The 12,966-nt window shown below is 60.6% G+C and overlaps 1 protein-coding gene across 2 annotated transcripts; it reads left to right on the forward strand.

Moving 5' to 3' along the window:
- The first annotated feature begins 1,465 nt into the window (after positions 1-1,465).
- Positions 1,466-11,952, forward strand: NUAK2 (NUAK family kinase 2). 2 transcript variants are annotated; one of them, XM_068660298.1, is made up of 7 exons: positions 1,466-1,718; positions 6,047-6,167; positions 7,241-7,392; positions 8,210-8,275; positions 9,339-9,458; positions 9,602-9,734; positions 9,816-11,952. In XM_068660298.1, the coding sequence occupies exons 1-7, from the start codon at positions 1,515-1,517 to the stop codon at positions 10,946-10,948; spliced, it is 1,929 nt and encodes a 642-aa protein (XP_068516399.1). In that variant the 5' UTR covers positions 1,466-1,514; the 3' UTR covers positions 10,949-11,952. The 2 variants fall into 2 exon arrangements, with proteins under 2 accessions (XP_068516399.1, XP_068516400.1); XM_068660299.1 differs by lacking the exon at positions 1,466-1,718 and adding an exon at positions 5,741-5,885.
- Positions 11,953-12,966: the final 1,014 nt, after the last annotated feature.

Here is a 12,966-nt window from a genome sequence, read left to right on the forward strand (position 1 = left end):
GAAAAGCTGCTCCTGTTACGGCACGGTGAATAATTCAGCAGTGCAGCCGTGCTGTGGTATCTCAGGACACCCCCCAGCCCCCGTGCCGTGGGGGATAACTGGTGGTAAAGCAGAAGCCGGCTTTGCCCACGGGTTGCTGTGTGGGGCAGGTTCATGGTGGAGAGGATGCAGGACACGCACGAATCTGCAAAAACTTGGTCATCCCCAAAGTCTTGTGCACAACAGAGCCACACAGCCACAAGATACAAGAAACCTCCGTGTCCCCACTCTGCCTCCATGGTATCCAACCTGGAGCCCGTTGAGCGGTGAGGATGAGCAGGAGCCTGGTGCACGGCTTTATCCCATAACCTGGGCTCCAGCCGTGCACAGGACCCGCCGTAGCCGAGGCACGGCCGCTATCTCTGTGCTCGGGGGGCCCAGAGCCTGCAGAGCTGAGCTCATCCCCTGGCTGCACGCTCCAGCCCCTGCCCTGCCTCACCCCGTCTGCCCCAGACCCGCTGGAAGCGGTGGGAAAATCCAGGTCGGAGCACGGGGATGAGTAACGCCGCGGTTATCTGCCGCTTGGATCGATCCGGTGTGTCCTCGCACATGCCAGAGCTGGGCAAAGAGCTTTTGTTTTGGCTGCTTTGGGAAATCGCTGCATTCTTTTAATATCTCCAAACAAAGCTTTACCGCAGGGGCGAGAAGACCACACGGGGAGGTGCTGCAGGGTTAACCAGAAACGTCCGTGAAATGTTTTTGTGTGTGGGAGCACTGGGGCAGGAGGCAGCCGTGTCCCCCCTTTATTTATTTTTATTATTTTTATTTTTTTTAATTTTTATTATTTTTATTTTTTAATTATTTTTAATTTTATTTTTATTATTTATTTTTACTTTTACTTTTATTTTTATTATTTATTTTTATTTTTACTTTTTATTTTTACTTTTATTTTTACTTTTATTTTCGGAGAGAGCGCTGGGTGCACTGGGGCTCCTTGCAGCAAACCCTATCCACGTGCCTGTGTCTGTCTGTCTGTCCATCCATCCCCGTGTCCCCGCACCCCCCCGGTGCGAAACCCCCCCAGCTTTGCCCCGCATCCTCCCTGCACCCCCTTGGCCCTCCTTTGGGTGCGAGCATCCCCCCACAGCACCCTCCCCAAACCCTCCATCCCCAGCCCCCCTATTTCCCCCCCCCCTATCCGCAGCACCCCCTTCGCATCCCTCCCTCATTCCCCCCCCTCCTTTCACAACCCCCCCTGGGGGGCTCCCCCTCCCCAAATTCCCCCCCCCCACCTTACAGCTGCCCCCCCCCCGGCTCCGGGGGCTCCCCTTTTACCCCATCCCTACCCGACCCCATCCCCGGTCCCCCCCAAATTTCTCCTCCCGCCCCCTTTCTGCACCGGGGGCCGGGCGGGGCGGGCGGGAGGGCGGCCAATGGGTGCGGGGGGGGGCGCGGCCGGCGGGGCCGCCCCGCATTTAGCAGCGGGGCCGGGCTGAGCCGAGCCGGGCTGAGCCGAGCCGGGACAGGAGCTGGGTATGGAGCGGGTGGCGGGGTCGGGGGGTGCCCCGCAGCCGGGGGGGCTCGGCAGGTCGCCTCCACCGCCCCCCCCTGCTAAGAAACAAGCGGTGAAGCGGCACCACCACAAGCACAACCTCAAGCACCGCTACGAGTTCCTGGAGACGCTGGGGAAAGGCACCTACGGCAAGGTGAAGAAGGCTCGGGAGCGCTCCGGCAGGCTGGTAAGAGCTGCTCCTACCTCCCCCCCCCCTAATTGCATGCCCCCCATCCCGAGCATTAACCCCCCCCCGAGCATCCTTCCCTCATCCAGCCCCGGTTTTCCCCTATGCATAACCAGGGGGCAGCGGTGGTGCAGCCCCCCCATGGCTCGGAAAGGGGACAGGAGCCCCCCAAGGGTGCTGGGGGCAGCCCCTAGGGACCTCGTTTCCCCCCCCCCCCCCCATTTTCTTCCTCCTCCTCCTCTTCCTCCTGCAGCCCCTCGCCCACTTGAGCGGGGTGCTGAGAGGGGCAGCCGGCGGTGGAGAGCAAACACTGCTCTCCGGTCTCAAGGGCTTTCCCCTTCCTCTTGCCCTGATTTTAGGGTGCTGATGGGCTGTGTTGGCTCTGCAGCCCTGTGTGAGCAGAGCCCTCAGGGTCTGCGTGGAAATGGGGCTTGCAGAATCCCCCCTTGGAGCCCCCCTCCCCAAATCCTCCCTTTGGTGCCCCCAAAGCTGGGGACTGGAGGGGGCTGGGGGGCACTGCCCTGTGAAAGCGGGGTGCTGCTGGTTTTGGCAGCCCTGGCCTTGGGCAGCTGCAGGTGTTCAAAGGGCAAAGCTGGCGGTGCTTTCCCTGCCTCAGCTCACCCTGTGCTGCAGGATGAGACCTGGAAAAGGCCCTCACCCCCCAACCCAACCATCCCAGCACCACGGGTGGGCAGTGAGAGCCCCCCCCAAAGGTGCCCTGAGCACAAAAGGGGTGCGGGTTCGGATCGCTAGCGTGCCACCGAGGCGCATCGAGGAAAACAACTGTAAATCGGAGAGGTTTTGGTGTAACGCAACAGCTCTTGATTAAATCAGGCTCGCTGTTCCCATTAGCCTATCTGGTTCGGAAGGCGCTGCTCTTCTGCTGCATAATCAGGGCCTTGAAATGCGGCTCCCACCCACTGGCCTGGGAGGATCCCTTCCTTTGGGATGGGTGAGAAGCCTTGGCTTTCCCTTTCTGCCCCTAACTAACAAAGCTTCTGCGGGGAAATCTTTGAACTGCCGGAGCTCACCTATCTGCGGAAGCCCCTTAGGACAGGGACTTGTTTGTCTGGTACCATAAGTCTGTTATGATGCAAATTAAATACACAGACCACTGCCTCCTCAATAAATTCCAGAGATAGTCAAGGGCTCGACTAACTAGTACTGCAGCAAGCTGGCCGTGTAGGAACAGGAGGCTTAACCACAAATCTCTCCTCTTCCCACAAATTCTTTCTCGCACCACTCAGCGTTTCCGGACCTGTTTAATCTTCAAGCTTATCCCGAGCCGGGTCATTATTTGCTCCTTCTCTAAGTGGCTTTCACTTCCTAACCAGCGAGGTGTGAGAGCAGGCACTGCTGCCTCCTGCCACCCCTCGCGGGTCCCACGGTACCGGCTGGGGCTGTGGGGCTGGAGCTGCTCCACGCAGGGCTCCGGCTGATCAGGAGCTGCCTGTCAGCTGCACTGGATGCTGAACCATCTCGTTATACTGCCTGGCTGTCTTTTTTTTCCTCTTTTCATTCTGAATTTTAACCTGCCTGGTCTTAGCTCAGAGCAAAGTGTGTCTAACCAGCTGGTGGGCTGCAGGGACCAGGCTTCATCAGCCAGACTTTTTCTTTTTTTTTTTTTTTTTTTTTTTGGGGGGGGTGGTGGTGGTGTTTCTGTGATCATTCTTTGTCTCAAAGTTTTGTTTTCTGGCTAGAAATCCTTTAGGTGAAATGGTGCTTGTGCCTTTTGATGGATACTTCTGAGCGCCCTCCCCACTCCTTAGAAAAAACTTCTGTACCCCTGAAATGTTGAGCAGCTGGGGAAAAAATTGTTTTTTTTTGTTTTTTTTTTTTCTTCCTTCCCCTACCTCTTGGTTTTGGTTTGAAGACTCAGTAATGCGTGCTGCAAACTGGCTCCTGCACCTGTTTGCATGGCAGCATCTGGCCCTTTTTTTTTTTTTTTTTTTGTTCCTTCCCCAGCCCTGGCCCGCAGCCAAGTCAAATAGAAATCAAATAGAAACCGGGACCTCCTGTGGGACGGGCTGGCGGTGTCAGAAACGGATCTGGGGGCTTGCGTGGTGTCGAGTGGAAGGCAGCACCTGGAATATTCGGAGGCGGCGAAGCCTCCTTTGATCTGCTGTAAGGGGCGAGCCCCGGTCCCTTCCGTAGCGGGTTGTAATCCATATTTCATGGCGCGTGAAACGCTGCACTTGCAATCTGGAACAACTTCTGAAGGGCTGCCTGGGGTTGTAGCTTAATGCATCTTCCAGCAGCTGCTGAGAATACCTGTTCTGCCCCCCCCTCAAAAAAAAACTCTTTTTTAATTAGAAGCCTTTTTGACTTGGAAAGTGCTTTTTGTTCTCCAGGCTCCTGCAGCGGGAGTTCTGGGGGCTGTTTGCTGCAGGAAATTTTTATCATATAGCATCGGTGGTGGAGGGAGGGTGTAGGCTGCATCGCTGAAGCTCCTGGTCCTAATCTCAAGGGTGCGTTTCTCTTGCTTAGAGGGAATCCTCTTCTGCCAGCCCTGTTAGGTAAGGGGAAATCTTGGGACAAAGCTGCTGCCCAGTACCCCTGGGGAAGGACAAGAAAACCACGGGATTAACCAGCAGGGATTGACAGGTGGATAAATCATCCCACCCTAAAGGGCCGGTTCAGTCTCTGTCATATGAGATACAGACCCTAACGGTGGCTTTTCCCTGCTGTGTTATCCCCGTTATGGCTCCAGGGCTGAGCAGCACTCATCCTGCTGGTGCTGCAGCCTCGGCGGTCACTGCTCTGGGTACAGCCAGGGGCATCTCCTCGGGCTTCCCTTGCTGGCAGCCACTTTGCCTTTCACCAGGCAGTGAGTCTTGCTCTGAGGCCAGGCTCAGCGCGAGCATCTCAAGTCAGCAACGTGCTGCACGCCCCCCAAAATACTCAGGCTATTTTTGCAGGGCTGGGTGCTGAGGTTTTTAGGGGGGAGCTGAATCGAGAGGGCAGCAGGCTGGCTCCCTGCGTTCTGCAGGGGGTCAGGAAATCAGGGGCTGGAGCGAAAATCGTTAAACTTTAACCCGCTAGCGTAGCGCAAAGGTCACGGGGAAGAATACCTGGGTTTCAAGAAGCTGTTCAGTGCCCTCGGTATTGCTTTCTGTGGGGTTATTGAACCTCTCCTGGTCAGAGTCCATCCTGCTTGTGTGCTTGCCTCCAGCCTCGGCTGCTGCAGGGGACAAACCTGGCCTGAAGCCCCAGAGATGTTCTCCAGGGCCAAAAGGGACTCGACTAGCCCATGTCCTGCGTGCCTGTCCGAGCCCTTAAAGCTGGTGTGAGCTCCCAGACGCAGCCGTGGCAGCTGAGATCTCGCTGCTTCAGCACCTGGGGGCTCGCAGTTCTCCCAGTACTGCTTACTGGGGGTGCTGGGAAGGAGCAGGGCTTCCCGACCCCTGCTCCTTGACGGGCTGGGGGTCTCACAGCAGGGTTTGGGGCTCCCCTAAAGCAGAGGGGGACGAGGCCACGTGCACGTCTCGCAGCTGTGAGCGTGGGCTGGGGCCGCTGGGTGTCTGCGGCCCCTCTGCGCGTTGCTGGGAGACCCGGCGTGGGTCCCTTCAGGATTAAGGCTGTTCCGCATTCTTGTCTGGTACAAGAAAAGAGGTTCTGCTGGATTCAGTTGTAAATTCAGCCCTGGGACCACATTGTCTCTCCCCAGCCCTTTTGAAAAAGGATTAGAAGGCATCTATTCTCCAGCACTTTCTCTCCTTTCCCCTCCCCTTTCGGTTTTCTTGCTGAGGATAACTGGGAAACCCAAGCGAAAGGGGTCCCCGGCCGGCTGCAGCGCTTTCTGGGCAGGATCTGCTCCTTAACACCAAACTTTCCCTTCCCTCTACGTAATCACCTCCTCGAAACAAACATTCGTGATGAAAACAAAACCTGTTTTTTCCATTTCCGTGACCCTAAGGAGCTGTCGTTATCTCCCCGGTCATGTGTGCCGGTCACATTCCTCTGGCCGTGGTCCAGCGGCGTCTGCAGCCTAGGACCTGGTTCCCGTAAAGCCACTCAAACAGAGGAGAAATGGGCAGTGCTGCCTGCCCAGGGGGCTTGGAGCTGCTCTCGTGGGGGGTGAGCAGCCCCTGTGTGCTCAGCACCAGGGCTTGGAAGCTGTAAAACCCTCACAGCTGAAGCTGGCTGCTAAGCTGCTCCCGTGGAGAGGTGATGCCCTTGGATAGCGCACGGCTGTGTGGGGAGCTGGGCTGCTCATCCCCTGTTAGAGAGCCCCTTCCCAAAAGAGGGGGGGGCTCCCCCTCTGCAGGGGGCTGTGGTGTCCTCTTCTGGCTTCTGGGTGACCCCTGTGTGTGTGTGTTGGTCTGCAGGTGGCCATCAAATCCATCCGGAAAGACAAAATCAAGGATGAGCAGGACCTTGTCCACATCCGGAGAGAGATCGAGATCATGTCGTCCCTCAACCACCCCCACATCATCGCTGTCCATGAAGGTGAGCCCCACTGCCACCTCCTTTCCTTTCCAGCCACTTCCCTGACCTCCCCTGCAGCCCTGGCAGGGGCCGTGCCTCCCCTGCTCCTGCCCCGCTGCTCTTTGGGGAATTACCAGCTCCAGAACCTGCCCCGTGCCCTCCCGCACACCCTGGGAGTTTGTGTGGTCTTTAAGAGCCTGGCACCGTAGCGGTGGCAATCCCTGCGGTGGAAATCCCCGTGGCTCTGCTCTCAGCCCGGGGCAGGAGCTAAACCTCAGTGCTGGAGCCCTTCCCTTTCCTTCCCCTGGGGCCCAGCAAAACCAAACCACGGTGCCCGTATCGCTCCCCATGCCGCTCGCTGGGCTCTGCTCTGTGGCAGGGGCTGGGCTCTGCTCCCAGGCCATCAGCACAATGCCAGAGCAGCCGAAAGGCAGCTCCTCGAGCTCCAGACACGATCAGATTTGGAGCGAGCCTCCGACTGGGTCAGGCTTTGCTCAAACCCGAGCGCTTTGGCAGCGAGCCCAGCGTGCGCAGGGTTTATCGCGGTGTGCCCGGTGCGTGCGTGCGGCCGCTGCTGGGCTGCTGCCACCTGGGCGGTGTACGTGAGGTATCCAGAGCCCTGTTGTCCTCCCAACAACAGCACGCTGCCGGGCAGCTCGTGTGCTGTTTGCGAGGTCTGAGTCACTCTGGGCGCAGGAATTCAGGAGCAGCGAGGTGGCTGCCCCCAAACAGGGGGAAAACGCGCCCTGTGGGGCATGGCGAGCCCACCCGGCTGTGCCTTTGACCCCTTCCCTCTAAGTAAGGAGGGAAGCTTCTGTTTAGGGAAGAATGGGGTGTCCCAACCTCCCCTTGGAGGATCAGAGCCTGTCCCTGTATGAGCTGCAGGAGGCCCCTTGGGTAGCTCTGGCCATCCCCATCCCACTCCAGAGCAGCACAAACCCAACACCTGGTCCGCAAACCAGAGCGAGGGGGACAAGCAACGTGTTGGGGTCAGTCGGGGCTTCTGGCCATTAAAAGCCAGGAGCTGCTGAAGTCCCTCGGCTCCATGCACCCCCCCCTGATGCCCTGTGCTTCCCCTCCCCGCCTGTGCGCAGTGTTTGAGAACAGCAGCAAGATCGTCATCGTGATGGAGTACGCCAGCAAGGGGGACCTCTACGACTACATCAGCGAGCGGCAGCGGCTGTCGGAGCAGGAGGCACGCCACTTCTTCCGCCAGGTCGTGTCGGCCGTCTACTACTGCCACAAGGTGCGTGGGGGCCGTGTTCCTGCGGGGGGGATTATCGGGGCAGGGCAGCTCCCCTGGGCTCGGCACCGCTGCGTAAGAGGTGCTGGAGCTGTGGCAGGGATGCTCTGCACGGGGCTGGGAGGTGGGAGCATCTCGCCCGCCTTTCTTGGGAAGTGGGGTTAACCCTGCCCCTTATCTGCAGGGTGTGGGGGCCCTTGGGAAGTGCCCCAGCAGCGTTTTGGGAAGGCTCAGCCTCGCCGAGCGGCTGCTGCGCCGTCGGGCTGACTAACCCCACTGGTGGCACCAAACCCTGTCCCGCCCAGGGCTGGGTGCGAGGGCTGCGGGCACAGCCCTGGGTCACCGCCTCGTTCCCTGGGAGGGGGCTGTGGGGCTGCGGGTGGGCTCTGCCTGCCCTGCAAGGACCCCAGGAGTCCCACTGGGGATGCTCGGGGGTCTCACGTGGCTCATCCTCAGCCCTGGGATCCTGCCCTCCCTCGGCAGCAATGGGAGGCTGCAGGGTGCCTCCTGAGCCCGGAGCACCTCGGGGTGCTGCTTGGGCAGGTCCCAGCAGAGCCCGGAGCTGGGCTCGCCCTGGGGAGTGGGACCCAGAGGGTGCAGGAGCCTGGTGCGGGGTGCTGGCATGTGGGAAAAGCCCTGCTGGTAGCACCCAGGTCGGGACGTGGCTTCCAGCTCATCCTCGACTGCAAACCTGGGGTTATTTCCTGATATCTCACCGCCCTGACTTGGGTCAACGCCCGTGGGTGAACGGCAGTGACCTCCCCATCCCTTCCCTTCCTCCGACACCCTGAGCTGAGCCCGGCTCTGCCTTCCCTTGCAGAATGGGATCGTGCACAGAGACCTGAAGCTGGAGAACATCCTTCTGGATGCCAACGGGAACATCAAGGTGAGGGGGGCTGCGGAGCCTGGCCACGCTTTGGGGTTTTGCCCAGCTGAGGGCTGTGGGAGGGATGCTGCCCAATTTGGGGGCTGAGGAGCTCCTTGGTTGCCTGTGCTGCTGCTCCTGCCCCATCCCTTGCAGGTGTCTCTGGGGCCACGGGGAGCAGGGCAGCGGGGCTGGGGGTGGCTGTGACACCCTGTATGCCCTGGGGTACCCGGTCCCCACCTCCCTGGGGAAGCTCTGCTGGCCCACAGACTGCTGTGATCGCCTGTGCTGCTACTTGCCATGGTTCGAGGCAGCCAGCCCAAGAGATGGGGACCAGGAGGGCTCCCAAATCCCCCTTTTGGCTGCCAGGGCAGAGGCTGCAGAGGCAGAGCCCGAGCTCCGGCTGCTGAAGCCACCAGGGTTTGTTTGGCAGCTGATAAGAGGGCAAAGTCTGAGCGCCGAGCTCCAACCCAGGCGGGCTGGGTGCGACGGCTCCCAGTGCAAGTCCTGCTCCCAGTAAGCACGGAGTGGGGCAGCCGGGCCCTGCTGCTCCTGGTGGTGCTGCTTTTTTGTGCCTGCCTCCCCGGGGTCGGCGTGGCTGGAGATGGAAGGGCTGGGTGTTATCTCCAGTGGTAACCCCGTGAGCAGGGACCGTACCTTCTGCTCGCTGAGAAGTGGCCTGTAATAGGCACAATGAAGGGCTGCGTGCCAGCTTTTGGGGCAGAGGAGGGGTGAAGCAGCCTCTCGTGGCTGTGATCAAGCTGGAGCAGAGCCCTGCGATGCTCCCTCTGAGCACAGCTGCCCCTGCTCGAGGTGTGGGGGTGATGGGGCTGGAGGGGCAGAGCTGGGAGCAGGAGGCTGCGGGGAGCTTGCTTGGAGGAGGAACAGGGCAGGGGGGAAAGGTTGGGATGCTGCCCTCCCCGGGGACATCAGGAGGGTGCCCAAAGTGAGGGCAAGACCTGGGGTGACAAGTTGGGGACTGGTTTCTGCCAAGCCCAGAGCTGGAGAGCTCCCTGATGGCAGGGGGAGCAGCACAGCCACGTGGACCTTGCTGCATGCTAACGGCCTCATCCTCCCTCTCCAGATCGCAGATTTTGGCCTGTCCAACGTTTACCAGCAGGACAAGTTCCTGCAGACGTACTGCGGCAGCCCTCTCTACGCATCCCCCGAAATCATCAACGGGCGGCCCTACAAGGGCCCGGAGGTACGTTGTGCCCCACAGGGGGGTCTGGGGTGGGGATGTGAGCCCTGTCCTGCACCCCAGGAGCTGCTGTGAGCCTCTGGCTGGGCGGTGGGGGGTGGCCTGGTGCTGCTGCCCCCCTCCAGGGTCACCTCTCCCTGCGGCAGGTGGACAGCTGGTCCCTCGGCGTTCTCCTCTACATCCTGGTGCACGGCACGATGCCGTTCGACGGCCACGACTACAAGACTTTGGTCAAGCAGATCACGAGCGGGGACTACCGGGAGCCCACCAAGCTGTCAGGTAGGCAGACCCCTGCCCCCCTGCGTGGTTTTTCCCAGATCTGTGCTCAGCTGGTGCCTGACCTGCCTCTCCCCCCCCCAGATGCCTGCGGGCTGATCCGGTGGATGCTGATGGTGAACCCCGAGCGCCGCGCCACCATCGAGGACATCGCCACGCACTGGTGGGTCAACTGGGGCTACCGAGTGCCCCTCGGGGAGCAGGAGATGCTGCGGGAGAGCGAGTCCCCCCTGGCCACGGTGGCGGAGTGGCTGCGGCGCTCCTCCCGGCCCCTCTTCGAGAACAGCTCCAAGGTGCGCTGCTTCTTCAAGCAGCACATCCCCGGCGTGGCCCTGGAGCGGCAGCGCTCGCTCAAGAAGTCCAAGAAGGAGAACGACGTCTCCCACGTGCTGCAGGAGGCGGCCCAGGCCCCCGAGAACCCCTCCAAGTCCATCCTCAAGCGGCCCAAGGGCATCCTGAAGAAGAGGAACTCCTGCGAACAGAAGGTGCCCGGTCCTCCACCGGCAGCTCCCGCGGGGGAGGCGAAGAGCGAGGATGGAGAAGGAGCTGCCGTGGCTCTGATCCATGTCCTGTCCCCGGAGGCGCTGGCTGGCAGCGAGGGCAGCGTCGTCGTCCCCGCGGTTGTGCCCAAGAAGGGAATCCTAAAAAAGCCCCCGAAGAGGGAGTCGGGCTATTACTCATCCCTGGAGTGCTGCGAGTCCGGGGACGTTCTGGACGCGGGGAGCTTGGACCTTGATGGGAGCGTGTTTGCCGACAGCCCCTCTTCAGATCAGCCCCCCCCCAGCCTCCCCTCCGGCCGAAAAGGCATCCTCAAGCACAGCAGCAAGTACTCCCCCAGCAGCACCGAGCCAGGCGCCCCCCCGGGGCAGGGCTTTGGGTGTTTCAGCGAGGTGTCCCTACCCAGAGCCCCCCTAGCCCCCCGCGCCCGCCCGGCCAGCGCGGTGAGCGAGGACAGCATCCTCTCCACCGAGTCCTTTGACCAGCTCGACCTGCCCACCCGTGTCCCCCCCGGTGGTGTGGGCATGCGGGGTTGTGTCTCCGCCGACAGCCTCCTGCGGCTGGAGGAGGAGGAGGTGGATGAAGGGCGCCGGCTGCGCCGCTGGACCATGACGCACTGCCCCAGCTCCCTGGGGGAGAGCCGCTTCTCCCTGGAGAGCTGTGACAATGTCACCGAGGCTTATCGGCACGCCGTGGCCATCGGCATCAAGCTGAGCTGAGGACACCCTGCGGCCACCCCACGTGTCCCCGTCGGGCTCCCCTGAGCCCGGGGTGGCTGCTGCTGCCGCCCCGTGCCCCACGTATTTATTTTGGAGGCGCTGGGATGCGCAGGGAGGGAGCCGTGGTGGCTGCGGGATGCTGGAGGGGCTGCAGCGTGGGGAGGGGGGTGGCCTGGGCACATCTCCAGGGGAGGGGATATAATGGGACCAGAGCCCTGAGCTGCTCCGACAGCCCCCCTGGGGTCTGGGGGTGCTCCAGGAGCCAGCTCAGCAGCACTTTGGGTGATCGGGTTCCTCCCTGCCACCCAGGCAGGTTCATCTCATGGGAGGGAAGGAGCTGGGGGGGTGGGATTTTTTTTTTCTTTGCACTGTTTTTTGTGTGTTTTTTTTTTTTTTTTTTGGCTGCACAAGATAACGGATAGGGCAGGTGATATACCTCAACCAAGCTAGAGATGTAGCAGGGTGCTGGCAGGAGGCTGAGAGGTGCCGTCCAGGCTTTTTTTTGGGATTGCTGGTAACGGGGTCCAGCCCCAGCCCTTCCCTCTCCTGCCCTGAGAAACCCAACTGGAATAATGCACGTGCTTTGATGCTGTGGGCCTGGGCCTCGTCCTGCACACAGAAGGGGAAAACCCCGGCTCTGCAGGAAACCTGGGTCTGGCTGAGGCCGAAACCACAGCCTGAAAACGTGCTCTGATGCCAATTTTTAATGTTGAAAGGAGGAAAGGAAAAAAAAAAAAAAGAAAAAAAAAAAGAGGTGCCTCTTATAAGGCACTGCTTTATTTATTGCCTCTTGTCTGAGGTTAATGTTTAACTTCAACAGCACTGGATTTGTCTGGCTCAGTAACAGCAACCCAATTTATTTTTTTGGGGGGGGGGCAGAGGTGTTTGGGCTGTGCTCCCGTGCTGCGAGTCAAAGCTCTGCAGCCTCTGCCGTGTTTGCTGGCCGTTTCCCTTCCCCTTCCTACAACCTAAACCATTAAATTAAAAGCAAAAGGTGGATGCTGGCTGTTGTCTTGATTGTTCTTCCCCTGCCTTGTGGCTGGGGGGTGCTCAAAGGTGACCCTCGGCTTTTCTCCCCCCGGCGCTGTGGGGTGCTGAGCCCCTGCCAGGGGGGAGAACCAAACTCCCTCCTGCTTTCATGATGCTGTGGAGCAGCTTCAGCAGCAGGATCTGGCCTTGGAGAGCTGAATCCCATCTCCCTGTGCCTGCAGGTGCCATCTGTAACGGGGCACAGCAGCTCCAGCTCCTTTGGGGGGGGGTCTCCTCTCTGCCCCTTTCTCCCCCAGCTTCCTTTGTCCCCTTCTGCAGCATGAAGTGCTTTTATTGCTCTCCAAAGCCCTGTAACAATTCCCCTTTCCACCCCAGTAAATAGGAGATATTTCAGGTCCCTGCCACAGGGGAGGGCTGGGGGGGGGGGGGGGGGGCTGCGTGCCAGGCCCCCGCTGAGGCCATGGGGGGCACGCTGCGCTCTGCCCCCCGCCGCGCATTCCCCGCGTGCTTCCAGGCCCATTAAGGACCAGCAGAGAGCTTAAACCAGTGCGGGGCCAGCCAGGGCAAAGTCCTATCACTCCCTGCCTGCCAAGGGGCCACAGCACCCATGGGTGCGAGCGCAGAGCCCCCCGCAACGCCAGGAGCGCCCCGAGGCAGGATTTGAGCAGCTGTTTTTGGGTTTGGTTTCTGTGGAGGGGGCAGAGCCCCAGCAGCAAACCTGAGGAGCGATGGCAGGGGGTGCAGTGACTGTCCCCATCCTGGCTGCTGTCCCCCCCCCACCTCCCAGGCTCCTGGGAGCTGCCTGGCAAAGCCCCCTCCCCAGCCGCACGTGGGCGAGGGGCTCAGCACCTTTCCCGCAGTGCCGGCCCTGCAGATTTCCACAATCAGTGCCCGCTTTCCCTGCCCCTGTCGGGGGGTTACGTGGGTGAAGCCAGCCCACAGCGAGCACCATGGCGGTGGGGTGCAGCCTGGCCCCCTTCCTGCTGTCGTTTTTAGGGGTCCTGGCTTCTTACCAGGGCATTTGGTGC

The sequence above is a fragment of the Anas acuta genome, chromosome 24, assembly GCF_963932015.1.
Source record: "Anas acuta chromosome 24, bAnaAcu1.1, whole genome shotgun sequence".
In the NCBI taxonomy this organism is placed as follows: Eukaryota; Metazoa; Chordata; class Aves; order Anseriformes; family Anatidae; genus Anas; species Anas acuta.

What these genes read in the sequence shown, in the direction of transcription:
- NUAK2 (XM_068660298.1), top strand. Translation starts at nt 1,515, where the DNA reads ATGGAGCGGGTGGCGGGGTCGGGGGGTGCCCCGCAGCCGGGGGGGCTC. An exon ending in GGGAGCGCTCCGGCAGGCTG is followed by an intron (nt 1,719 to 6,046) that starts GTAAGAGCTGCT and finishes GTTGGTCTGCAG; the next exon opens with GTGGCCATCAAATCCATCCG. An exon ending in CATCATCGCTGTCCATGAAG is followed by an intron (nt 6,168 to 7,240) that starts GTGAGCCCCACT and finishes GCCTGTGCGCAG; the next exon opens with TGTTTGAGAACAGCAGCAAG.